Here is a 24,186-nt window from a genome sequence, read left to right on the forward strand (position 1 = left end):
CTATTTCCTTCTTCTTTATAGCTGAGTAATACTTCATTGTGTAAATGTACCATAGTTTCTTAATCCAGTTGTCTACCGATGGGCATTTTGGTTGTTTCCAAGTCTTGGCTATTGTGAATAGCGCTGCAATGAACATAGGGGTGCATATGTTTTTTCGAATTAATGTCTTGGGTTTTTCTGAATAAATACCTAAGAATGGAATTGCTGGGTCATAAGGCAGTTCCATTTCCAGTTTTTTATGAGATACCTCCATACTGATTTCCATAGTGTCTGCACCAGTCTGCAATCCCACCAACAGTGCACCAGGGTTCCCTTTTCCCCACAACCTCGCCAGCATTTGTTGTTTGTTGATTTATTGATGATAGCCATTCTGACCAGAGTGAAGTGATATCTCATTGTTGGTTTTTATTTGCATCTCTCTAATGATTAGTGAGGTTGAGCATTTTTTCTTATGCCTGTTGGCCATCTGAATGTCCTCTTTAGAAAAATGTCTCTTCATATCCTCTGCCCATTTTTTAATTGGGTTGTTTGTTTTCTTGGTGTTGAGTTGCATGAGTGTTTTATAAATTTTGGATATTAATCCCTTATCAGATATATCATTGACAAGCATCTTCTCCCGTTCAGTAGGCTTCCTTTTTGTTTTGTTGATGGTTTCCTTTGTTGTAAAAAAACTTTCAAGTTTGATGTAGTCCCATATGTTCATTTTTTCTTTTATTTCCCTTGCCTATGGGGATGTATCAGTAAAAATATTGCTCAGGGTAATGTCTGCAAATTTAGACCCTATATTTTCTTTTAGGAGTTTTATGGTTTCAGGTCTTACATTTAAGCCTTTAATCCATTTTGAATTTGTTCTTGTATATGGCATAAGGTGGTGGTCCAGTTTCATTTTTTTGCATACATTATTCTTGATGCAACCATCACTTGAATAATCTTGTCTTAAAACTGCTAAGCTTGTTTGCAGGCATAATTCTTATTTTCTGGAGCAGAGGTATGAACAGCCTCTGAGACACTGGATTTGATTTTTCTTTTTTCCTTTGGCATAAGTCCAAATGAACCATGTTGAAATAGTGGATTTATCACTAGTATAAATTCATACTTTTTTTCATGTCATAGCTGAGGCCACTTTAAAGGATAAAGTCTTAACTATTGTACTCTTAAAAAGAATAATACAATCTAAATATTGATGTATTGCCTTGAATGGGGTTTTTTAGTCTGCTGAAGTGTAGAGTTTATAACTTAATCATACCGACAAATTGCCCTAGAGTAGGTAAGGTTTCTCCTGTTTATTCCTGTCACAACTTTTTGTATGGTAAATTATTACTCATCGAAACATCTAAATGTTCTCTAACGCAGGGACCAAACTGTAGAGAACACTAATCCTTGCACTATTTTTTTCTCCTCCTACAGGAAGAGTAAGAAGCTTAAGCTCATCTTTGTGGTCACTAACTCACCTGACAGCTTTGCATCTGAGTGACAATTTCCTGTCCCGCATTCCTTCAGACATTGCCAAGCTTCACAATCTGGTGTATCTGGACCTGTCCTCGAACCAGATCCAGAGTTTACCGGCAGAACTCGGAAACATGGTATCACTCAGGTATGTAGGTTCAACTTAGTGCCTAAGTATACACCCCCAAAACAAGAGAGCATTCATTTTGTTAGAAAACAACACTGTCAATTTGACAGTATGTGACCAAAAGTAAACATAACTATATCGTTTATATAAAGTCCTTGGAAAATTGAATGTCAACTAATAAATAATAAACAAGTAGATCCATTGCCTAAAATTTGTTTTATTGCCATGTTTAGTGTAATATACTTTATTCTTGAACTAGAATTTTTGGACAGAGTGGGGGTAAACAAATAGAAGGAGCTCGTATTATCTCACATACGTACCTACCTGTGACAGACAGTTGCCGTGCTTCCCCTCACTAAATTCTGAGCCCCATACTATCCTTAATAAAGGGCCCAGGAAACCATTGCCAGCTAGTGAAACCTTTTTGGCCCTTCTAGGGCTTGTATGCACGATAGTAATAAAGCCTGGACTGAAAGAAGCTACAATTCGTGATTGAATTGGGGGCCTACAGTGGGAGTACAGGACCTGGATAGGCTGCGGTGTCACACACAGTTTAGACCAGATCCTGATTTGGGGAGAGCTTCTTAACCTCATCTGTGAAGTTGCTATAATACCTACCCTGCCGAGTATGAGATTAGAAATATTTAAGACAATGACTAAAAGAGTGGCATCCTCCTGCCTGGCACATATTGTATTTAATGATGAATTGCTATTTTTTTATTACCTTTGTTTTATAAGGTAGATGAGATCTACCCAAGTTGAATATCAAGTCAATTTCCAGCTGTTAGGTTAATCCCAGTGGAAAACCTTGCCCTGATTCATATTACCTGCCTTTTCTCTGTGGTTCCACTGGCTTTTCTGCTGCCTTTCATTTGCCTCATAGTAAAAAGGAATAAGGACCTCGTGAGAGTTTCTTTACGTCTGTTGCCCTGTCCAGCCTTTTGACATTTTTTTAGGCTTAGTTATTGAGTATGTACTAAGACCATTTTTAATCCCCTGAAACAAATTTACTTAAAGGACCTCCTTTTCAATGTGATATATTTGGAAATAAACAGGAACCAATGATTCAGAATGTTTTTCTTTTTCATTTTATGGCCTCATAAGCTCTGGTTTACTCAATAGTAACCAAGGTTCATTAAAATTCCAAGAAACAACGATTAAAGAAATAGTTCTCGTTCACATGTGAAAGTTGATAAATAAAACTTCTTGTAGGAAATTGCCAGCATCTCAAGGTTGGGTCTTTTTTCCCTACTGGAGAATCCTTTGATATTTATATTATGGTTATCTGTACGAAGCATATAATTAAATAATCATTAGTAGTTAATATAATTGCTTGTATTTCTAAAATGAAACTTCAGTACATTTGGAACAGTGTTAATCATAAAGTTAATTGTGTAGCTATTATAAGCAATTTTGAGTTAGCACTACATGATCGTTTTCATTTTAACAATTCACATATAGGCTGTTTTATCTTTTTTTTTTCTTTTTTTTTTAGTGTTGAAGGCCTTTGGTTTTTTGTTTGTTATTAAATTTATTGGGGTGACAGTGATTAGTAAAATTACATAAGTTTCAAGTGTACAGTTCTATAATCCATCATTCCCACTTAAACATGTGTAATAGACCCTATGTGTGCTAGGGCCCCTCTCAGTGTGGTCTGTGGTCCAGCCTGCAGTGAGATACATGGCATGTGAGAGTGGTTTTGTATCTCTTGAATCTAATACTCTTACAGAACTGGGGATTGTATTTTCTTGGTCTTTTTCTCTCATTTTATTTGTCTAGTAATTCATTGTTTTCCTGTATTTTACAAATGTATTGGTGTGTAAGAAGTTGGGGATTTTGATTGTTGTGTTTTGTTTTTTACCACGTATGATTTGAGAAGCACTGTACTAGACATTGGAGTATAATATAAAATTTTGTAGTTCTTAGGAGCTTATATTCCTAGAAATTCTATTGTTGATTTTAGCTATTAAAGATTATTATATCTTCTGACTTCCTGGAATTTTACATCAACAGGGAACTCCATTTAAATAACAACCAGTTACGAGTTCTACCTTTTGAGCTGGGAAAACTGTTTCAGTTGCAGACTTTAGGCCTGAAAGGTATGACTTCCCATGTTTACTTCTTTCGGTTTGTATATATGTCTGTAAGTCTAAAGAAGTCATAAGAGGGAATCTTTTGTCAGGGGATTTGGAGGCTCACTCTCCCCCAAACTTCATCAGTTCCTTAGGTACATCCAAGTGGTTATCTCTTTCCTCCACCTGTAAACTGTCTACTAGTCTTTGCATTTTCTTACCCCAAGCTTAGCCTTGCTTTGCCAGCCTTTGTTTCATTCGCCTCTATGCCCTGGTGATACATTACTGAGGTTATACTTTAGTTATGTCATCATGCTATAAACAGCTTTTTTCCTTATGTTCAAATTTCAAGAAATGGAGTCTAACAAAGTGTAGAGAACAGTAAGAGAATTTGGACATGTTAATAAACTTAAATATTTGATCATTTTTTAAAAAAACTTGGTTTATGAGGACTTCCTGAATATATTAGAATTGGGGACTAATTAATCCATTAAGAACTATTGGGAGGGCCGGCCGAGTGGCACGTTGGGTAAGAACTGGCTTGGGATGCCAGAGGGCCCTGGTTCGGATCTCACATATGAGGGCCAGTGACACTGCCCTCTACAGCTAAGATGCTGAACAACAGCTCAACCTAGAGCTAGGCTGTGTGGGTCGCCGGTGACGGCGTAGGCTGCAGTCCCCTGCTGCAGTGGGCTGCCATAAGCTACCATGTGTAGCTGGCAGCCAGCATGAGCGGCTGTCCAGAAGCCGGCGACTTATCTGCCTCGCCCGGGAAGAGCGCAGTGATGGTGCCAGCTTGGGCCAGTGAAGAAGCATCCTCCACAACTAGACTGAAGAACAAAACAACGGCAACTTGTCTGTTCCCCTTCCCCCGATTCCCCAGTGCTGTTCCCCTCCCCCAATTCTCCAATAAAATCTTCAAAAAAAAAAGAACTATCGGGAAATATTTTTTTTAGACCAGGAAGATTAAAAGTCACATTTTAATAATATGTCAATACCTATAAATGTTTTATCACTTAAGTGATTCTTCCAGTCTTATAGTATACTTTATAATTAATTCCTAAAAAGGTCACATAACAAAAGTCTTCGTGAATTGCACTCTTCTTTCTTTTTTTCTTTTTCTTTTTTTTTTAAATTGGGGAATTGGGGGAGGGGGACCAGCCAAGTTGTTCTTCAATCTTCGTTGTGGAGGGCGCCAGTCGCCATCTGGCTGCCCATTGGCAGCTCATAGCCTCTAAGCTCAAGGTGCTGTGTTCAATATTAGTTGCAGGTGGGCGTAGCCACCATCCCATGCTGGAGTTGAACCAGCAGCCTTGTTGTTAAGAGCGCACGCTCTATCCACTGAGCCATCCTGGCGGCAGCTCAGCTCAAGGTACCGAGTTCAGGCTTAGTTGCGGACCAGCGTAGGCCACCATTGAACAGGCAGTCTTGTTGTTACACCAGCTAAGCCATTCTGCCTCCTGTTGGCAGCTCAGCGGCAGCTCAGCTCAGGCGCATTGTCACTGGCCCATGAGGGAATCAAACCGGCGGCCCTGTTGCTCAGAGCTCGCGCTCTTAAGCTAACTCTTAACTAACTGAGCCACTTGGCCAGCCCTGCACTCTTATTTCTTAAAAATACAGTTATAAAATGAGGTTTTTATTCCTGTAAATCTATTTCATATCACAAAACAAATTAAATGGAGAAATACAAATAATACATTTACAAATGTATATAAAACCATATTGAACAAACAGCTTTATAAATGGTTCTCTGAAAAGTTTTTTTCTGTGTGGTCTGGGTTTGCTGGATTAAAATGGAGGTCAGGGAAATGTGAGCTGCAGCTGCCTTCTTCTGTTACATTTCCCTAGGGTAAGCCTAGTTTATTTTATGCTTTTAAATTTGATAAAAATATAAAATGTGGCAAAGCGTATTAATGTACTGAACAATTAAAATTTTGTTACTTTTGTGTCAGCTTTTTAATGCAAAAGAAATAGAACATTATAGAATTAAGACCCTCTTTATTCCTCTTGTAGCCCCTTTCTCATCCCAGAGGCAGCTACTGTTGTGTTTTATTGGTTCAAGTTTTTGACATTTGACAATATATGTTTTCACAAATATATTGAATGCTTCATTTACCACCTAACAGGCAATCCTGTTACACCAGCTGAGCCATCCTGCCACCTGTTGGCAGCTCAGTGATAGCTCAGCTTGGGCACAGCCTCACTGGCCCATGTGGGAATCAAATCAGTGGCCCTGTTGCTCAGAGCTCGTGCTCTTACTTCAACTCTTAACCAACTGAGCCACTCGGCTGGCCCTGTAGTAGCTTTTTAAGATAAGTTTTTTCACTTGGGTTAATTCTTTGCAGATTCACCTAGATTATTGCATGTTTGCTCCTGTATATTGGTGAGTGGCATTCCACGGTACAGAAGTACCATGATTTGTGTAACAGCTCACCTGGTGAAGGATATTGGGGTCGTTTCCATTATTTGGTTTTTACTGATGAAGCTGCTGTGAACATTCTGTTTACAGGTTACTGTGTGAACGTAAGCTTCATTGTTCTAGGATAAATGTCCAGGAGTGCAATTAGTGAGTCAGTCATATGTTAGTTTTGTATTTAGTTTTTTAAAGAAACTGCCAAACTGTTTCTCCAGAGTGGCTGTGCTATTTTACATTTTTGCCGGTGTTGACAAAAAACATCCAGCCTAAGAGAAAATTTATAGAGTTTGTTTGAGCCAAACTGTCGACAGTTGCCAGGAAGCAAAATCTCAACGGATTGAGAAAATGCTGTGAAGAATGGCAGTTTTACAGCTTATTTTATACATAAAATCAAAGGAGGAAGGTTACATGAAATCCATTGGCGATAGGTTAAGGGGGTGGGAGAAAGCAAAGTGGGGAAATCTCTGGGATTGGATAAAAGTAAATTGGAGAGACAGGTACTTCTTTTACGTAGGTGGGTGCAGGACAGCTAACAGTTCGCTTTTTACAGCACGAAGAGATGGTCGTCAGGAGACAAGTATAGTAATGAGGAATTTTGCAGTTTCCAGCTCTGGTCTGGAAAAAGGATTCAAGATGTTATCTTAGGTACAGAAAGACAACAAACAGGCCCACTGAAAAGGCACAGATTAATTTAATGAAGGCAGTTAATGTGTGACTTCCCGCAGTGGCCCACTTAGTTATGAAAATTTTTTTTTTTTAACTCATGCCATCATATATGGTTATTTTCAGTCTCCTGAGTTTGTCAGGTTTAATCTGCAGCCCCTTTTCCATCCACACCAGTAATAAGTGATTCAGTTTTGGGGGTTCTTTTTGCATCGTCACCAATATTTGGTATTGTCACTACTTTTATTTTAGCATTTCTGATAAATGTGTAGTGATGTCTCGTTGTAGTTTTACTTTACTTTTCCCTTGATGGCTAAAGACATTGGACATCTTTGCATGTGCTTATTTACCACCTGCATATCATCTGTAAAACATCTCTTTATATCTTTGCTCGTGTTCTATCTAATTGGATTGTCTGCTTTTTTGCTGTTGAGTTTTGGGAGCCCTGTATGTAGTCTACATACTGGGCCTTTGTCAAACATGTGATTTGCAAATATTTTCTCCCAATCTGTAGCTTGTCTTTTCATCTGTTTAACAGAGTGAAAGGATTCCAGCATGTGTGTGGGGTGGGGATTTCCCCTCCACACCAACAAGCAATTCTAGGACACCAGCTGGGTGTCCTACCATTCAACTCAGTTCTGACATTACCTACCTGGGGATAGCATCAGATTCCCCAGGTAAAGGGCTCAGTCCTGCAAGACTGCCCCGCCCCACCCCCCAACTTCGGATGCCAGTCACAAGCCCAGGTTGTCACCTGTGCCTCTGATAGACTGGCTGCAGATTGGAGTTTCCTGCGTCTCCCTCTTTGGGGCCAATTAATTTCCTAGAGTGGTTTATAGAATTCAGGAAACCCGTTGACTCACTAGTTCACTGGTTTATTATAAACCAGGAACTTAGGAACAGCCAGATGGAAGAGATGCATAGGACGAGGTATGGGGAAAGGGCCTGCAGCTTCCATGCCCTGTCCAGGGGTGCCACTCTAGCTCTCACCGAATCTCCACATGTTCACCAACCTAGAGGTTCTCTGAACCCTGTCCTTTGGGGGTTTTATGGAGGATTCATTGAACGGGTATGATTGATTAAATTAACATTGGTGATTGGATTCAACCCCCAACCCTTGTCTCTTTAAGGCAGGACTGAAATTTCTAACCCTCTGGTTCTCCTGGCAACCAGCCCTCATCCCTAGGTGAGGGGGTCCCAGAGTCACCTCATTAACATAACAAGAGGCACCTTAATTGCTCTCCTCACTTAAGAAATTCCAAGGGTTTTAGGAACTCCTTGCCAGAAACATTGGAAGAAGACCAAAGGTATATTTCTTATAAATCACAGTATAACACAAGTGTCTTTTACATCACAAAAGTTTTTAATTTTGATAAAGTCCAGTTTATCAGTTTTTCCTTTTATGGATCCTGCTTTGGGTGTCAAGTCTGAGAACTCTGAATAGCTCTAGATCCCAAAGATTTTCTCTTGTGTTTTACACTAATAGTTTTATGGTTTTATGTTTTACATTTAATTCTATAATCCATTTTGAGATAAAAGAAGTGAAGGTTTAGTTTAGTTCAAGGGTTTTTTGTTTGGTAGTTTTGTTTTTTTGCCTGTGGATGGATGTCCAGTTAGTTGTTCCAGCACCATTTTTTGAGAAGTGTCCTCCACTGAATTGCTTTTGCTTTTGTATCTTTTTCAAAAATCATATCTATTTCTGGACATATCTGTTTCTGGATATCTGTTTCATATCTATTCTGTTCCATTGATCTGTGTGTCTGTCCCTTTGCCAATACCACATAGTTACTTGGGTAATAAGCCCTGAAATAATGTTGTGAAATAGGGTAGACTTTTTTCTCCACTACAGTAATGCACTACATAACAACGTTTTGGTAGATGATGGAGCACTTTCACAGGGGTGGTAACCATATGGCCTGGGTTTATGTACATGCACTGTGATGTCCGCACAATGACAAAATCACCTAAGAACACTTTTCTCAAAATGTGTCCCTGTTTAACGTGGTGCATGACTATACAATGGTTTTAGCCATTCTAGTTCTAGAAAGTATTCTGTCTTCACTACTAAATATAATGTTAGTAGGTATTTTGTAGATCCTTTTTATCAATTTAAGGAAGTTTCCCCCCTTCTCTGAGAGTTTTTAATCATGAATATTTGTTTAATTTTGTCAAATGTTTATTCTGAATTAGTTAATAGAATCATGTAATTTTTCTTTTTTAGTCTGGTAATTGATTTTCAAATATTGAACCAGCTTTGCATTCCTGGAATAAGCCCCACATGGCCATGGTGTATAATTCTTTTTATTTATTGCTGACTTTTGTATGCTATTAATAATATTTTCTTAAGGATTTTTTACTATTCATGAAGGACATTTGTAGTTTTGGTTTTTGTTGTTTCACTTTGTCTGGTTTTGGTATCAAGGTAATAATAGCTTTATGAAATGAATTTGAAAGTGTTTCCTCATCTTTTTTCTGGAAGAGATTCTGTAGAATTGGAGTTAAGTCTTCTTTAAATGTTAGGTAGAATTTTCCAGTGAAACAGCCTGGGCCTGGATATTTCTTTTCTGATAGTTTTAAAATTATGCATTTATTTCTTTTAATAGGTAACAATGTTATTCAAATTATCTACTGGGTGAGTTGTGACAGTTTGTATTTTTCAGGGAAGTGGCCTGTTTCCTCTGTGTCGTTAAATTTTTATATGTAGCATTGTTCATAGTTTCCCTTCTCTGATTTCTGTAGGGCCTGCAGTGATTTCCCCTTTCATTTTTGATATTGGTCAATTTTGTCTTCTCTTTTTTTGTCAGTCTTGGTAGAGGTTTGTCAAAGAAATTTTGATCTTTTCAAAGAAATGGCTTAAATTTTTTTCTGTTTGCAATATCATTGATTTCTGCTCTTTAGCGTTCCCGTCCTTTTTGCTTTGGATTTATTTTGCTCTATTTCTTTAGGTTCTTAGGCTGGAAGCTTAGATTATTGATTTAAGACTTTTTCTCTCCTGATGTATGCATTTAGTCTGTTAATTTCCCTCTTGGCACTGATTTACTTGTGTCCAGCCACAAATTTTGATATGTTGTATTTTCATTTTCACTAGCTCAATGCATTTAAAATTTTCCCCTGAGATTTTCTCTTTGACCCATGAATTATTTAGCATTTTTCAAGTGTTTGCAGATTCTCCTATTTTCTTTTAGTTATTGATATTTAGTGTGATTCTCTTGTGGTTGAAGAATACATTCTGTATGATTTCAATTCTTTTAAATTTGTTGAGGTATGGTTTATGGCCCAGGGTATTGTCTATCCTAGTGTTTGTCCCTTGGGCACTGACAAGAATATGTATTCACCTCTTATTAGGTAGAATGTTCTATAAACCTTGATTAGATCCTGTATATTAATCTAGTATCTATTAGATTGATGGTGTTGTGAACATTTTTGTCTAGTTCTGTCAATTGTGGAGAGAGGGGTAGTGAAATCTCCAACTATAATTGTAGATTTCTCTATTGTCCTTTCAGTTTTTTCAGTTTTTGCTTATAATGTTTTGCAGTTCTACTATTGGTAGATATACTTTTAAAATTGCTATGTCATCTTGGAGGATTAACCTTTTAACATTACTTGATGGCACTGTCTATGGTTATTTTACTTTTTCTGAAATTCACTTTATCTAACATTAATGTAGCTATTCCTGCTTTCTTTTGATTAGTGTTTGTATGATTTGTATCTTTTTCTTGCTTATACTGTTATTTGAAGTAAGTGTGTGTCTTATGGACAGCATATATTGGGTTGTTGGAAAAGTCATGATATAGTTTTTCTATGTTTTTCGTTGCAAAAATGTGTTATGAGTTTTCCGACAACACAATAGTTTGTTTTTAAATAAACTCTTCCAGTCTCTTTTAATTGGTGTATTTTTAGACCATTTACACTTAATGTAATTATTGATATGTTAGAGCTTATGTCTGCATTTTATGTATTGTTTTCTATTTGTGCTTTTTTATTTTCTTTATTCTGCCTTCTTATGAGTTACTTAAACATCTTTTTACATTGTCTGTAGTGTGTTTTAATTATTTATTTGTATATCTTTTTTAGTGGTTGTTCTAGGTATTACTTTATATCTACAAACTCATCACAGACTACTAGTGTTATTTTAACCAGTTTGAGTGAAGTATAGAACCCTTAACTCTCTATGACCTTTTATTTTTCCCCTATTTATGATGTAATGTCTTATTTTCTCTACATATATTTAGAAACAAAGCAGTATTACCAAAAAAAAAAAAAATTAACTACCAAAGATGATTTAGAAAATTTAAAAGATAGAAAGCCTATTAAATTCCCCCCCCACCCCCTTTAACCATATTCTTTCCTTCCTCCAAATATTCCAGGGTTCCTTCTTATATCACTTCCTTTCTATTTAGAGAACTTCTTTTAGTGGTTCATTTAAGGTAGGTCTGCTGGCAACAGATTCTCTTAGTTTTCTGTCATCTGAGAATCTTTATTTTTCCTTCATTCCTAAAGGATTTTTTTTCGTCTGGTGTAGAATTCTGCGTTGACACTTTTTTCTTTCAGCACTTGAAAAAAATAGTGCCACTTTTTTCTGACCACCGTGGTTTGTGATAAAAAATCAGCTGTTATTCAAATTGTTTTTCCCCTACAGGTAAGGTGTCTTGTTCTCTGGCTGTCTTCAAGATTTCTTCTGTCTTTACTTTTTAGAAGTTTAATTATGATGTGGCTTGGTATGGATTCTTTTGGGTTTGTCTTGTTTTGGTGTTATCAGCTTCTTAAACTTGTAGGTTACTATTTCTTGCCATATTGGGGGAATTTTCAGCCATTGTTTCTTTGAGCACCTTTTCAGCACTGTGCTCTTTGTCCTCTGCTTCCATGACTCTGAGGACATGCAGATTAAATTATTTGTTCCACAGTTCCCTGAGGCTCTGTTATTTTTTATTTTTTCAGTCTGTTTTCTTTCTGTGGTTCAGATTGGGTAGATTCCCATTGTTCTGTATTCCAGTTTACCAGTTCTTTCATTTGACCCTCTATTCTGCTGTTGAACCTGTCTTTTGAGATTTTTATTTCAATTATTCTATTTTTTATTTACTATTTCCATTTGTTGTTGTTTTTTGTTTTTAATGATTTTATTGGGGAATTGGAGGAGGGGAACAGCGTTGGGGAATCCGGGAAGGGGAACAGACAAGTTGCTGTCCTTTTGTTCTTCAGTCTAGCTGTGGAGGACATCGCTTCAATGATCACAATGTTGGTATTGTGATCATTGCGCTCTTCCCGGGTGAGGCAGTTGCTTGCCGGCCATCCTGGCCACTCACGGTGGCTCTTGGAAGCTCACGCCGGCTGCCAGCCACTCATGGTAGCTTTGCGGCAGCCCACTGCACTACGCAGTCACCAGCCACTCACTGCAGCCCAGCTCCAGGTCGAGCTGTTGTTCACCATCTTAGCTGTAGAGGGCGCAGTGTCACAGGCCCTAATGTGGGATCCGAACTGGGGCCCTGCTGCTCAGAGCTGGTGTCCCAAGCCAACTCTTAACCAATGTGCTACTCGGCTGGCCCTCCATTTTTTTATGTTGTTTATTTGTCAAAATTTTCATTTCTTTGCTGAGTAAATTTTTTAACTTATTTCAAGCATGTTTATAATTTCTTGTTGAAACATTTTTATCATGCTTGCTCTATTTTGATCAAATTTGAATCTTTCTGCCATCTCAGTGTTGGAATCTTTTTTATATCTTTTTTCATTGAGTTTGAAATCTTCTGGTTCTTGGTATAATGAGTGATTTTCGCTTGAAAAAGGACATATTCATATTATGTTATAAAACCCTGGGTCTTACTTAAATCTTCTGTTTTTGCTGGTATTTGCTAACACCACACTGGCAGGGAAAATTGGAGGGGGCACCATCTCCATACTTCCAAGGGAGGCAGCGGTTCAGATTGCGCTTAGCCTTTATTGACACCTAAGGGTCCCTGGGTAGAAGTGGCAGTTTGGGCTTTTGTGTGGTTTCCACAGTTACTGCACTGAGGTGACCTCATTACCAACTGGGAGATGGTAAAAGCCTTAACTCTCTTCAGCCTCCTCTGCCATCATTCCCAGAAGGGAGATGGAGGGCACCTCATTACTGTGGGTTGAGGGGGAGGTCATGGCTCCACTTCATGGTCTGTGCTGACACCATAGGATGGAGACGGAGGAGTTCTGACAGCCTGGAGGGGACAAAAGTCCCAGCTCCCCGCCTGGCCTCCTGACACTACCCCAGTTGGTGTTGGCACCTCCTTAATTCCTCCCAAGGGTGGAAGTCTAGATTCCCTGCTTACTATAGCCTTTGCTGACATGGGGTAAGGTGGCGCTACATATGTTTCTTTGGTTTTTAGCTGGAGCAGAGCTGTTATTATTTAAAGGTTTTGTCTTGTTAGTCTGTCCTTTCCTGGTCCTCTGGGTTTTGTTGGCATTTTTCTTTCTGCGCCCGTTTCCATGTTGCTGGCTTACTCAGCTCCATGCCTGGGATGTATGAGGCCAGTATTAAACCCAAGCAATTCACCACTATGTTGCCCCTCAGGTCCTGAGGTCTCTGGCCATCCGCCTCCCCCTACATTTCAGAGTCTTGTTTGTTCACACAGGTTACAGGGATTTTGGTTGAACTTAGCAGGAGGAATGGGGCAAAGTATGTCTGCTGCACCTTTCCAGAAGCAACTGCTCTTACTCACTTTTGTTCCTTCCCTCTGATAACACAATATCATGTTTTAAGTCCAGAATTGTGTTTTTGTTAACTTTACCCTACTTGGGTAAAGTATGTTATTTTACCCAAATAATATACTTTGTATATTGTTTTTCCAGGCAATGAAGAAAAATTAATTTTAAATTTAAAGGAATTCCAAAAAAGCAAGCAGAACATTGGGGGAACTACACTGTTTGGCTTCAGCTGTATTTATTAGAGTCAAATGTTTGTTTGGGGATGGTTTTTAATTAATAAAGAAGACCTTAGAAGGGAGGATCACATAGTTGTAAGTAGTCAGTGGTCGCCTCTAAATATTTTTGCGCTAGAAAGGGTAGAAAGATGGCATTAGTGTAGTTCTAGTTGGAACGCACTGCTTACCTGATACTGAGAAGTTTTTAGTTGACTTCATTTTCTTAAGGTGTCTCAAAGGGTTCTGGTAACTTTTAGGTTATGACTGTACCTGTCTCATCGGATTGTGATTAAATAAAAATTTCAGGGCTTTGGTAGCTATCAATAACTGTACACATGTGAGGGGATGATACTATTGTATCAGCTTGTCTTCCTGCAAAGACATACTTTGTACTTAGAGGAGCACATTTTTACCCTTGTAATTCCTAGAATCCTAAAATTAAATGAGATCTTAAAGGTTAACTAACGTAGCTATTCTTCCCATCCATGTAATTCAGCTGTTACGAAGGATGCTCTACTACCTCACAGGGCAGGGCATTTCATCTTAAATGGTCCTGATGTTTACCAGCCTCTTCTACTCTGAACTGGCTTTCCTCTTAGTCAATCTCTTGGTCCTCGTTCTGCCATTTGAGTCTCGTCTTTCACAAGAGAAGAGGAAAAAACCGCTTTTTTCTCTGGGCTGTGATCATTCTTGTCTCCCATATCCTTTCCCTTTTCTCATTCGTCATGGTTAAGATTGTTCATCATTTTTGTCACTTCCTTCACTGTAGAATTTATTCGTCTCTCTCACATTGGTGCTGTGGCTTCCAGAACAATGCACACCGCTTGTGTGGCGTGGACCAGAGCTATTTAGAGCAGTTCGCTGGACTGTTTTTTCTCATATGTGTGTCAGAAGTCATTCTGAGAGCATGAGGCTCTCTTACAGACACGTGCAAATCATTGCTTTTTGCTTTCATTTGTTGGCACTTATGAAACAGTTACTGAATTTACGGATGGTCACAGCTTTGGGATTTTCTGCCTGCCTTAGTAACTTAATCTTAAACCAAGTCTGCCCATCTTGTTACTTTATTCGGTAGAATTTTTAAAAATCTAAGTGCTTGATAGATTTCTCATTGTGAAGTTTTCTTCTTAGCTTTGTTGTACCCTTAACACATTAAGCGCCAAGCCTGTTTTGCCTTCCTTTCCGTTTAGCCCGCGATATCCCATTTCACCGATAAGCTTTCTCTTCAGTCAGTTGTCTGTGGTTCGTGTTCCAGTGCAGTTTAAAATTTTTTTCTTTACCTGTAACAGTGACAATGTTGGTGGAAGAAACGTGTGAAAGCAATTCAAGTGAAATTAGTTTTCCTAATAGAAAAATATAATTTTTTAAATTGTATATCATCAGTCACCGGTGACTGACGCAGTCCGAATGGAAAGTACAGTGTCTGTCACCGGTAACTGACATGGCGCTTAACGTGTTAAATCTTGATTCTCTGATTTATTGTATTGGCTGTTATCCTTCCCTTGTCTAGTCCTTCTTCCCACCCTTCCACAGTCCAGTTTTACTCGCTTTGGATCATTATGAAAGTGTGGGTGGGTGAGACAGGGCACTATTATTATGCATATCTTCTACGTTGACAGTAGTCCATTAACAACCATTTTTGGATTACCTCTGTAAAACATAGTATAAAGCATTTTTACTCTTCACTCAAAAACGGAAAAAATACTTCCATTAGTTTGGTATGTTACTAGTAACTACATTGTTAAAGATGATCTGATAATTTTGATATATTTTTTAATTTTAAAATATCTTAGTACTTTGTTCCATTTTACCTATTTTAAAAATATTTCCAGGAAATCCACTTACCCAGGATATATTGAACCTCTATCAGGAACCAGATGGAACAAGAAGGCTACTGAACTATTTGCTTGATAATTTGGCAGGTACTGCAAAAAGAAGTAAGTGGTCATTTGTTTAAAGCATTGTTTTAGGAAGCCGTGTGAGAACATTGCTTAATTTTATGTTTTATATTTAATTAGTTTCAACAGAACAGCCACCTCCAAGATCTTGGATTATGTTACAAGAACCAGACAGAACAAGACCAACTGGTTGGTAGCCTTATTTTTTTAACTCTAATTTTCATTTGCCATTCCTAAACCTAACCGTACTGTTGGCATGGTTTAGATTATGGGCCATGTTACAGTAGAATGCTGTGGTTGAGTTGGTTTGGGAGCTAATGATAGACTGACTGCTTGCTCACCTGGCTTCTGCTGTGCGCTAGAAAGCACACTGTAAAGCAGTGCTGCTCACCCAGGCGACTTTATCCCCCAGGGGACATGTGACAATATCTGGAGACATTTTTGATTGTCACAACTGGGGGCATGCTACTGGCTTCTCAGGGCTAGAGATGGGCGATGCTGCTCAGCCTGCATAACAGAGAATCTACCCACCCACATTCCAGTGGTGCCACTGCTATAAAGTATTGATCAAATTCAGTTATAATGAATATACAGAAATCTTTCTTATTGGAAGTTTCCGAACCCTAGTATGTTCCAAGTGTATTTGATTCTACAGAATTGTAAGACAGCTAAAACACTTACTTTGAGAGAGAAGCTGAATTAATGACCTCTAATCTTTTAACTTAAATTGTGTGAAAATAGGGAACTTCTGTGATATGTGTAACAGGATTCGGTCTGTGATAGCCTTTCCTTTCATGTGAATTAATAATCATTGACCTGTAGAAAGAATCCTGTCAGTTTTTCACATTCTACATGAACAATTGGTAAAATGGTGGGAGGAGCACAGACATGAGGAGCCTGGGTCTTAGAGGCTGAGGGCTCCAGATCTTAGCCTTGGAGCGTTTTGTGCATACGTCTAGCAGGTAGCACATCATTACATAAGTTGCTCATGTATCTGTTCTTTCTTCGACTTTATTTATAATCTACCACATCTGATCTATTGTAGCTTTTCAGTTAATATGTATTGAATCAGTAAAGTCAATCTTAGCATTTAAGTGAAGATTGTTGAAATTAATTGTGGGTTTTTTTTTTCTGCCACGTGTGTGAATAAGTAAAGTTATCTTTCCTACAGCCTTGTTTTCTGTCATGTGCTATAATGTTCTTTGTGATAAATATGCGACCCGGCAGTTATACGGCTACTGTCCATCATGGGCACTAAATTGGGACTACAGGAAAAAGGCCATTATTCAAGAAATCTTGAGCTGCAATGCTGATATCATAAGTCTTCAGGTAAGTCACCAGGAGAATATTTGTTTAAATTGCACAAATGCCCCAACGTTGATAAAGCATGGAGCAACTTGGGAGTGCATCCCATTGGCACATTAGAAGTCCACCGTTAACAGTTCTTAAAATACTGGCTTTTCTGTTTTCGTGAACCCTGAGAGCATTACCTCCCTACCTGCTGTGTTTGGAGCACTACGCTGCGTAATTAAGCAAATGGGTTAAGCTAGGTTTTAAGCATTGCTATGACAGCTAAATACTCACCTTTCCCTTCCTAATGCCCCCACACACTGTTTTTGATTTGGGTGGCATGTTACTAAAATTGTGGCATTGTCAAGGTGTGATTTGGCTTTACCAGCAGTGCTGATAGAATAATTAGGACATAGTGGAAAGAGCTTTGAACCTGGGTGCACAGTACCTGTAGGTTCTCAGTCCATCTCTCATAACGTACATGACCTTGGGCAAGCCACTTTCTTCCCATGGCCTGAAATTATGATACATAAAGTTCCTTCTCCCTCTCTTATTGTTCTACATCAGTTCTAAAATGTGAGGAAATATGCATGCTGAGAGGTGTGTGTCTTTCCAGCCTTTACTCATAAACAACAAAGAATTGACCCTGTCAGCTGGTATCTGTCAAATAACAACTAGGTGTTCTGATTGGTTTCAGATAAATGACACTGAAAAGATATTACAGTCTTTATTCTGCAGATTGGCCTTTTAAAATGATTTTAAGCTCTCAAACTATGTATGTAAAGTTAATGCATAGGACTGATTTTTGATTGTTTATAAACTTGGCTGTTTATAATTTTTCAGGAGGTTGAAACAGAACAGTATTACAGTTTTTTTCTGGTAGAATTGAAAGAACGTGGCTATAATGGATTCTTTAGTCCTAAATCTAGAGCTAGGACGATGTCAGAGCAAGAAAGAAAGCATGTTGATGGCTGTGCAATATTCTTCAAGACAGAGAAGTAAGTTATCTTCTTTTTAAAAGAGAAAATTTTCTCTATTTGCAGGTTGGGGAGCAAGGGTATGGAAATTAGTTGGCATATAAGAAAATGAGGCACTGTATTATTACTCAAGAAAATAATGCTTTTGACTTGGAGGTTTTGTTTTGACTCACCAGAAATCTTGCTTTGGGGACATGTTGAGGGGCTGCTGTTTGTTAGGGTGTTCAGTGGGATTAAACTCCATTGTTACTTGAAACACCTTGTAGAGGAATTCGTAAACACAGACTTTAGGAAAGAATTATTTAAAAATTACAAGATGGAATATTCCAACACAAAACCTAAACAGAAGGTGACTACATTATCTTAAGTTGTAAAAGTATTTCAAGATGTTATTTGTATCAGTAACAGACTAAGAACAACTTTAAATGGGGTGGGAAGCATGGTGCATGAAACGTGGAGGATTTTCCATAATGTGATTTACATGCCATCATATATGTTAAGGAAGTTTGGAAAAACTGCATTTCCCACAAAGCTTTTCCTTGTATTCCCAGTTTATGTTTGTGTGTGTGTGTTTTTGTTTTCGTTTTAGATTTACCTTGGTTCAGAAACACACTGTTGAATTTAATCAGCTAGCAATGGCAAATTCAGAAGGGTCTGAAGCTATGCTGAACAGAGTCATGACAAAAGATAACATTGGAGTTGCAGTCCTGCTGGAACTTCGAAAGGAATTGATTGAAATGTCATGTGAGTGACCTTTTCACTTCCTGTAAAGTTGACCTCCAGAATTTACCAGAAAATTCGCATGTAATAATAGTCTTGTCTAACACCTGAAGAAACTTAGAATTTAAATCTTTTCAAAAACATCGTATCCTGTTTTCTCTATCACAGAGCTTAAGATGAGAAAGCATAGCCAAGAAAAATATTTCAAACACTGAAAGGCATAAAGCCAAAGAAAAAAACAGGCTTTTTTGCTCCTAAGAATGTTTTACATAAAAGAAAGGAAGGTTGAAGTAAATATTAATTAAAATAACTGCTCAGAGAGAAGAATTCCATGCTCTTCTGTAATTTCTTGGCAGCAAGGATATTCTATAAGCGAATTCTCTTCCTGACCTACTCATACTGATTACGTTAGAGGTCTCGAGTTTGGGAGAAATCGACCACTGATTTTAAATTTAAAAATATATTCAAAGTGACCATCATGCCAAGAATTGAAATTCCTGTCACTTGAGAAACATTTGGAACTGCGGATATTTAACCTGAAGGATAGAAAAGATGAAAAATGGGACTTAGTGACTGTCTTAAATATATCTAAGGAGAAGAGTGTAGATTTCATTTTGTGAGGATCAATTTAATACATCTGAACTAAGACCAGAAGTTTCCAGGAGGCACAACTATTTAAAAACCAAGCTGTCCCAAATAGAATGGGCTACTTTGATAAGTAATGAAGACCCTGAGCTGGAAATAAACAGCCTGAGGTTTAGGTGTCTGTTTCTCAGGTTTCCTGCAGGGTAAATTAAGTCATCAGGTGGGAGATTGTTAGGTCAATTTGGGGGTCTTTTTTTTTTTTCTTATTCCCCAAACTCTGAGATATGACTTACTTTCATACTGTAAGAATATGTGGGCTGATGGGCAGGTTTTGTCTGTTTGTTTTCTTTTTATCTAATGTAGCTGGAAAGCCACATCTTGGAACAGAGAAACAACTTATTCTCGTGGCTAATGCTCATATGCATTGGGACCCTGAATACTCTGATGTGAAATTGGTTCAAACAATGATGTTTCTCTCAGAAGTAAAGAACATTATTGATAAAGCCTCACGGAGCCTCCAGTCCAGTGTACTGGGAGAATTTGGAAATATTCCACTGGTGTTGTGTGCAGATCTTAACTCTTTGCCAGACTCTGGTAAGAAAAGAATGTTACTTTATATAGAATGCTTTCTAACTTAAAATGTTTTTATAATGTATTATTTCTGCTAATTCCGAATTTAGTGAAAACAAATTCAGCTTGTATAAAAATTTTTTGTGTGGAGTAGGGGGACCATTTTGAAAATGAAATAGTATTATGAAAAAAAACTTTGGGAGGAAGGAAGGCCATTAATCATTTTTGATAAATATATAGGTGATAACTTGAAATAACTCATCAAAGAACATATAAATATATTTCATTATCCCCAGGTTGGTTACATAAATGCAGACTCTGAAAGGGCTTTAAGACAGCTTCTCTGGGATTCCAGCATGTGGTAATATAATCCAGTTTAAATTTGACCATATATTTACAAGATCTCAATTTTTGGTGAGCTTGATTAGAAAAAATATTCCTCAGGTGGAAATTGAAATCCTTCATTTACACAAATCAGGCAGGTGATTTTAACAAAAAAGAACAGGGATTTTAATTTTTATCACAAAGTAGAATACAGAAAGCCTTATTCTTGAATACTTTTCCATTGTTGGTTCAGTGAATAAACCATAGCTTGTGTAATATTGAAACTAAGTTTTTCCTCTTTTTGAATTTCAACTCCTTGTTTATACTCTTTTGTATACATAAGAATACTTTTCCTTGAACTTGTGTGCATGCATGAGCACGTGCTCGCACACAGATTTGCAATGGTGAAATTCAGTAGCATGTCACTGCCATCACGAATGAGGGGAACCATTAATAAGATAGAAACTGTGTTGAAGTTTTTTTTCAGGGAAAATAAAGGTATCTAATATCTAAGATCCGTAATTCTTTAGTTCATCTCATGAAACTGTCTGGGGATTACCTCTACTGAAGCAGTTGAGGATTATTCTCTCGCAATTTCTCTACATGCTTCCTGCCCTCTGTTTAGCTACAAAGTATCTTGAGGGGCAACGAGAGACTTGTCAAATCATACAGATCTTAAGACCCATTTCCGTATTGAACAACACAGTATTTTAATAGCAAACATAAGGGAAAGTGTCCAACCTTGCTGACTAATTAATTGAAAACTAAAATAAGTATTTGCAGAGTCCATCTCATGCTTAGGAAGCTGGGGAAATCGCATCCAGGCTGATGAGCCTGCTGTGTAATTAGGTGGCTGCATTCTCTTCCGGAGCTGCCAGTATATAGAAGGGAACAATGAGCCCTAATCTTGGTGCTTTATACCAAGTCAGTCAGTTAGCATAAGTACAAACTTACATACTAAGATGTTCATTGTGGTGTTAATTCTTTTTAAAAAGTGGCAACAGCTTGAATTTAAAAAGATAAAAAACTAGTTTAACAAATATTATACACCAGCTTATTATAGTATGTATACAACCATTAAAAATGTCTATTTATTTTCATTCTAGGTGTTGTAGAATATTTGAGCACTGGTGGAGTAGAAACAAATCATAAAGACTTTAAGGAACTGAGATATAATGAAAGTCTTACAAACTTCAACTGTAATGGTAAAAATGGGACGACCAATGGAAGGATCACCCATGGTTTCAAGTTAAAGAGTGCCTATGAGAGCGGCCTGATGCCTTATACAAACTACACGTTTGATTTCAAGGTGAGTGTGAAATTGAGAAACATTTAAAAGTTCCATTTTTTAAAGAAAGAGACTCTTGTTACTTCGTCATGTCCTTAAAATTTGCAAACATGTTCAGAATGGAATTAGGCATCTTGAATTAGTTGACAGCAGTTTTCTTCTCTCTCTCTTCTGTAGAATCCATGTGATTGGCATTCCATCCCTACTTAGAGGAGAGATACCTGCTAGAATCATTTTCAGGGTAAAAAATCCGATAAATAATAATAGTAAACCCTGAGTTAACTGTTGCTTTTCGGAGACATCATGTTTCTTCTAGGCTCATTACTAAGTATAGCAGATCCTCAAATAATTAATGTTTCTTTTAACATTGTTTCATTATAATGTTGATGAGATGCCACAGGAACTTGACTCTTATTTCTTATCAGCTAGCTTGTGGTAAAACTGTTTCATTAAACATCATTTTGCTTAAAGTCACAGAATCTATGGACACCATTAAGTGAGGAGTTACTGTATCTAATTTGGGGTGAGGTGTTCCGTCTTTCATGTAAGTTTAACTGAAACTGTACTCCTTGAGTGCCAAAATGTGGTTTACTATTGACCTTTTTTTAAAAATTTTATTGGTGGGGAGGGGACCAGCCAAGTTTTTGTTCTTCAATCTTAGTTGTGGAGGGCGCCAGTCGCCATCTGGCTGCCCATCAGCAGCTTGTGGCCTCTTAAGTTCAAGGTGCCAAGCTCAGTCTTAGTTGCGGGTGGGCATAGCCCACCATTGAACTTTTTGTTAGGAGCATGTGCTCTCAACCAGCTGAGCCATCCTGCCACCTGTTGGCAGTTCAGCAGCTCAGCTCAGGCGCAATGTCACTGGCCCATGTGGGAATCGAACCTGCGGCCCTGTTGCTCAGCTCATGCTCTTAAGCCAACTTTTTTTTTTTTTTTTTTAAGATTTTTATTGGGGAATTGGCAGGGCAGCCCAGCTCCAGGTTGAGCTGTTGTTCAGCATCTTAGCTGTGGAGGGCAGTGTCACTGGCCCTCGTATGTGGGATCCGAACTGGCGCCCTGTGGCGTCCCAAGCCAGTTCTTAACCATCACGCCACTCGGCCGGCCCCTCTTAAGCCAAGTCTTAACCAACTGAGCCACTCAGCCGGCCCCCTGACCATTTTTAAATTGCTAAAATGTATTTGTATGCCTTCTTACACAGTTAGCTTACAATGTGGAGCCTTTCCTTAGTGCTTCTCCTCATTTTTAATATCAGTGGTTGTTTGGGGCTTGTTTTCAGCTGTCCTTTTTAGCCACTTTTTGCATTTATGTTCTTAAATCCTAGTTTTCCATTTCTAACCTGCTGGAAGAATAATTGTTCAGGTTAGATTGCCCACTGGAGTGCAAATACTAGCGTTAACTAGTTCTTAATTTTATTTTATTTATTTATTTTTTTTTTTTTAAAGATTTTTATTGGGGAATTGGGGGGATGGGAACAGCGCTGGGGAATTGGGGGAAGGGGAACAGACAAGTTGCTGTCGTTTTGTTCTTCAGTCTAGTTGTGGAGGACGTTGCTTCACTGGCCCAAGTTGGCACCATCATTGCGCTCTTCCTGGTCGAGGCAGATCAGTCGCCGGCTTCTGGACGGCCGCTCACGCTGGCTGCTGGCCGCTCACGCTGGCTGCTGGCTACACACGGTAGCCCATGGCAACCCACTGCCACAGGGGCTGCAGCCTACGCCGTCGCAGGGGACTCACGGCAGCCCGGCTCCCGTGAGCTGTTGAGCTGTTGTTCAGCATCTTAGCTGTGGAGGGCAGTGTCACTGGCCCTCAGATGTGGGATCCGAACCAGGGCCCTCTGGCATCCCAAGCCAGTTCTTAACCATCGCGCCACTTGGCCGGCCCACTAGTTCTTAATTTTAGAGGGGAGGGCTTTGTAGACTCTTTAGAGAAACTGTTGACAATTATTTATCTGACTTTGGGGGATCCCCAGTGCTGTAGATAATGATTTAACCCTGAGAACAGATGAGTGTGTCGAGCTGAATTGAGTCTGGAGTAAACTCTGGGGAAGTCTGACGTGTAAGTAGAATAACCAGAGAGGAGGCAAATCAGGCCAGTGTAGGAGCTTAACTGCCCAGGAAACAAGGCCTTTCTAGAGGAGGAGTGAATGTCAGGAAGATGCTAGTGAGAAATGTGTCCGTGGAGAGTTGGGCAGAGCCCAGAATGCGGGACTTGAAGAGTAAGTGAGCGAGTAAGGGCCAGCTTTGAGACGCTTCCTGCAGGCAGATTGACTGAAGAAGAGGTGAGGGCGGCAACCGAAGGTGGAGAAAGAGGGGCTTTTTTCTCTTGTTCCTGTTGCTGATACAGAGATGGGAAGAAGACATTTGAATGTGCTTAAGTACTTTGGCCAGGAGAGTATGAAGGGTTGTCTGAAGTTACAGGGAGGACACAGTAAACCAGGAGATACAAGCTGTGTGCCAGACACTGTGCCTGGGGGGTGCTGCTGGGGGCGCCAGGCCAGAGACAGCCTGGCCGTCCTGGATCTCATGGTCTGGTGGGAGGTGGGTCTCGACCACATGAAGGAGTGTGTCAGTGGGGTATGCATCAGCAAGAGAAGAAAAGCGGAGGTGGAAGGAGGTATTAGTGGGTGACGAAGGACTTGGAAGGTGATTGAACTGGACATTTGAAGGTTGGGAAGGAATTAGCCAGATGTCAAGTAGAGGAATGTTCCAGGCAGGGGGTCCGACGTGTGTGGAAGCCCTGGGGCAGGAAGGAGACCAGCACGTACAAAGAATGCACCCCAGCAGAACTAGAACATATAATCTGAAAATTTATATGGAGCCATAAAAGACCCCAAATAGCCACAGCAATCCTGAGAAATAAGAACAAAGCGGGAGGTATCACGCTACCCGACATCAAATCATACTACAAGGCTACAGTAATCAAAACAG

At 38.9% G+C, this 24,186-nt stretch overlaps 1 protein-coding gene across 5 annotated transcripts in view; it reads left to right on the forward strand.

The window, feature by feature from the left end:
* Nucleotides 1-24,186, forward strand: part of CNOT6 (CCR4-NOT transcription complex subunit 6) — a 76,560-nt gene that overhangs the window by 46,265 nt on the left and 6,109 nt on the right. For 2 of the 5 annotated variants that reach the window (XM_019661420.1, XM_019661422.1), the window contains 9 exons: nt 1,408-1,594; nt 3,587-3,672; nt 15,444-15,533; nt 15,630-15,698; nt 16,681-16,838; nt 17,643-17,797; nt 18,366-18,520; nt 19,445-19,675; nt 21,082-21,284. In XM_019661420.1, the coding sequence (XP_019516965.1) occupies nt 1,408-1,594; nt 3,587-3,672; nt 15,444-15,533; nt 15,630-15,698; nt 16,681-16,838; nt 17,643-17,797; nt 18,366-18,520; nt 19,445-19,675; nt 21,082-21,284 (1,334 nt within the window). Of the gene's footprint in view, nt 1-1,407; nt 1,595-3,586; nt 3,673-15,443; nt 15,549-15,629; nt 15,699-16,680; nt 16,839-17,642; nt 17,798-18,365; nt 18,521-19,444; nt 19,676-21,081; nt 21,285-21,440; nt 21,505-24,186 lie in introns of all 5 variants that reach the window. The other 3 variants (XM_019661419.1, XM_019661421.1, XM_019661423.1) reach the window with 2 other exon arrangements.

Source organism: Hipposideros armiger, unplaced genomic scaffold, assembly GCF_001890085.2.
Source record: "Hipposideros armiger isolate ML-2016 unplaced genomic scaffold, ASM189008v1 scaffold_347, whole genome shotgun sequence".
Taxonomy (NCBI): domain Eukaryota; kingdom Metazoa; phylum Chordata; class Mammalia; order Chiroptera; family Hipposideridae; genus Hipposideros; species Hipposideros armiger.